The 3,068-nt window shown below is 37.6% G+C and overlaps 1 protein-coding gene across 1 annotated transcript in view; it reads right to left on the reverse strand.

The window, feature by feature from the left end:
* atp6v1ab (ATPase H+ transporting V1 subunit Ab) overlaps positions 1–2,156 on the reverse strand; it is a gene marked incomplete in the record, with an annotated part of 9,632 nt that extends 7,476 nt beyond the window's left edge. Inside the window, 2 exon segments of the mRNA XM_014002228.1 lie at positions 168–270; positions 2,056–2,156. Of these exon segments, the coding sequence (XP_013857682.1) occupies positions 168–249 (82 nt within the window).
* Positions 2,157–3,068: the final 912 nt, after the last annotated feature.

The raw sequence follows: 3,068 nt of genomic DNA on the forward strand, positions 1-3,068 counted from the left end.
AAGTCAAATTTATATATACAGCTTTTTCATAACAACTGATTGTGGTATAGAATTGAATTATGTGCCTGGAAAATAAATAATACCCCACCCTTTAAAAAATGTGCATTCTTCATTTTGTTATTACTAAACAAAGATAAGAATGTTTATGCGAAAAMATGCTGACTAACCTGGTCCAGAGACGCCATGCACGTATCCAAACTGACTCTCTCGGTCCTCATCTCTGATCTTGGGCAGCTTGGACATGTCCATCTTTACAGGTTTGTGTCTGAACTGGGACGAGAAGAAGACATGGCATGTAAAACACGTAAAACATCCTGTTGTTAAACCCAGTTTAAGTTGTCAAAGTCAGTAACGGTCAATCCTGGGAGGGGACCCTGAGGAAGACCCAGGTCACGCAGGAGAGACTATGTTTCCTGTCTGGACTGGGAACACCTTGGAGTCCTCCCAGAAACTGGAAGAGGTGGCTGGGGAAAGAGAGGTCTGAGCTTCCCTGTTCAATCTGCTGCACCCTAGACCCGACTCGGAATAGATGGATGGATGGATGGATGGATGGATGGATGGATGGATGGATGGATGGATGGATGGATGGATGGATGGATGGATGGATGGTTAAATTTTTGAACTTGAACAAATGCAATTTATCATAATTTGCATTTAAATACTAAAATGCGCAATCTTTAAATCCATTTTCTCACAGTTAAAGGGCTAAAAAATACCAAGTTAAAAACAACAACACTGTACTTCTGTGCCTTTTTAATGCTTTTTTTCTGTGATAACTAAAAAAATCTAAAGAAAATATGGGTATTTTATTTTTTTATAAATACGGGTATATCTACGGGTCTTCTACAGCAGCACGTTTCGTTGTTTTGTATTAAAAAAAGCTGCGTTCTTTTGTTCAATCACCAGTTTCTGAGCTTCAAATCCTCAGATGCAGAAACAGCAGGAGCAAGCATCAGTCGTGACTTCAACCATCCCACCCCACTACCCCCCCTTCCCATGGATGTGACTGCAAACACCCTGCAGAGTTCAGTTCAGCTGTATGTGCTACATATTGCGTCCATCAGCATCAGTGCATCACACCGACATGCTAACAGTGTGTGCTTTTTGCTTCGGCTTATCTGTCCTTTGCTGTCCTTCCCCACTGATGTGCACACCTTCCTGTTTACGCCAGGCTGCTTAATCCATCTGTGCAGCTCCACCATGGGATCTGCAGGAGAACTGCATCTATTACAACCCTATAGTGTTTTATTTCCTGGGATTTAAGCTTTAAAATAAAAACTATTCAAATGGATATTATGTGAGACAAACTGAGCTCCTSAACTAATGCATGAGTGTTCACCAAGGGTTTGCTAAAACATGCAAATGGATTAAAAATTAACTATACTTGACTAGACAGTTTTCAGGATATGTATTTATGTTTCCTAAGAGGTCAGAGGCATGATTTCCTTTATCTCCAGTTAAAGGAGCTGTGGACAGTCACATGGTCATATGATTTTGGCACATGACTCTGAGTCTTCTTAAGGAAGTGGGAAAATAGTGCAATATGACTGTGTATCTGTGGAAAATATGCAAAAGCCCTTCCACCTGACAACAGTTCCCTGAAAATGAGCACAATAATAAAATAGGTTATCACCATATTATTACACTGCAAACCTGCTCTGATGTGCTGGATGATTAAAACTGTAAGTTTAATGTAAACGTTAGGTCTCTCGTAGAGATTTTTTCTATGTCTAAACTGAAAGGGTTATGCTAGTCCCTTTTCACACAGGTTTAATCGACATCGTCACTAAATCAGAATTAGACGTGTTTTTAAATTACCTGGCTGTAACAAATAAGCACCGTCAGCTAACCGTGTTTGTAAATGTATCGTGAAAATGATCGTTCTCGGCCTCGTTCAAGAAGAAAAAAAAATGCTGCCTCTGCCGTTTTCTGCTACAAAACCCCCCTAAACTGTTTCATTTTCAACACGCTCGTCTATTTAAACGGCAGAATTCTACAATATTGATATGTATTTTTTTTTACCTTCTTGTCGTGAAGAACAAATTACTGTCTTACCTCGAGAGAGAAACGGTTGATACTGCGGTGCGTGACAGCAGCCTGAGGTCAGCTGACTTCATTCAGTCGCCACTCGTCTTTTTTTCTTCCCCCCCTCTACTGCAGGGCCTTCGCAACTACCGCCATTTTGGATCCGCCCCGGGACTACATCAAAGATCTTCTACACAGCGACGATGAGCCACTACTGCATTATAATCTTCAGATAACAAATAAATAAATTATACATATTAAATTTATCATTTCATACGCTTATAGTTAGGTTTACATCACCACCCTAAGCCTAATATAATAAGTAGTACAAAAATGCAACTTAATATAAATTAAACACAGATGTCATCTACCTAATGAAACGTTGAATTATTTGAACAACCAAAAAAAAAAAAAAAAAAAAAAAGGTCGAGAGGAAGAGATTTTGGCAAGATTTTTCTGTTTTCAGCTATATCAAAAATTAGTCTTAAGATTTTACAATTTCTAAAACGCATGCGTATTATCTAAGAAAAACTAATTTGCGAGTTTTGACCCGGAGTCTGGACTCGCAGGTGTTTTGGGTTTCGTAACTTCATCTGTTCATCGCTAAATACACTCTAAATTCAGTTGTCATCAAAAACTGATTTCTTACATGTAGTCTTAACGTGACCTGTAGTTTACAGTTTTATAAACTATTTCACATAAATATTGGCTGCAGCCTGACAGAACTAAACCCGGTTATAAAATCAAAATTTAATAATATGGCAAGCTCATTTACTATATAATAGACGGACTCCTCTGGTTCTCAATAGTCAAATGGAAATGCTATTTAGAAATATTCTCGACATGGACACAATTTTCATTTCACATACCTAAACATTACTTTTGTTGAACAAATCTAGCATTGTAAAAGTCTTATGTGTGTTGCTCCCAGAGAAAACTTTTCTTGAGAAGTTCAAAGTACTACAAAAGGGAAAAAACACAATTTGTCTATTCAAAAAAATTAATAATAATGAAAATAAAATAATAATAATAATAATAATAAT

This window comes from Austrofundulus limnaeus, unplaced genomic scaffold (assembly GCF_001266775.1).
Source record: "Austrofundulus limnaeus strain Quisiro unplaced genomic scaffold, Austrofundulus_limnaeus-1.0 Scaffold12, whole genome shotgun sequence".
Lineage (NCBI taxonomy): Eukaryota > Metazoa > Chordata > Actinopteri > Cyprinodontiformes > Rivulidae > Austrofundulus > Austrofundulus limnaeus.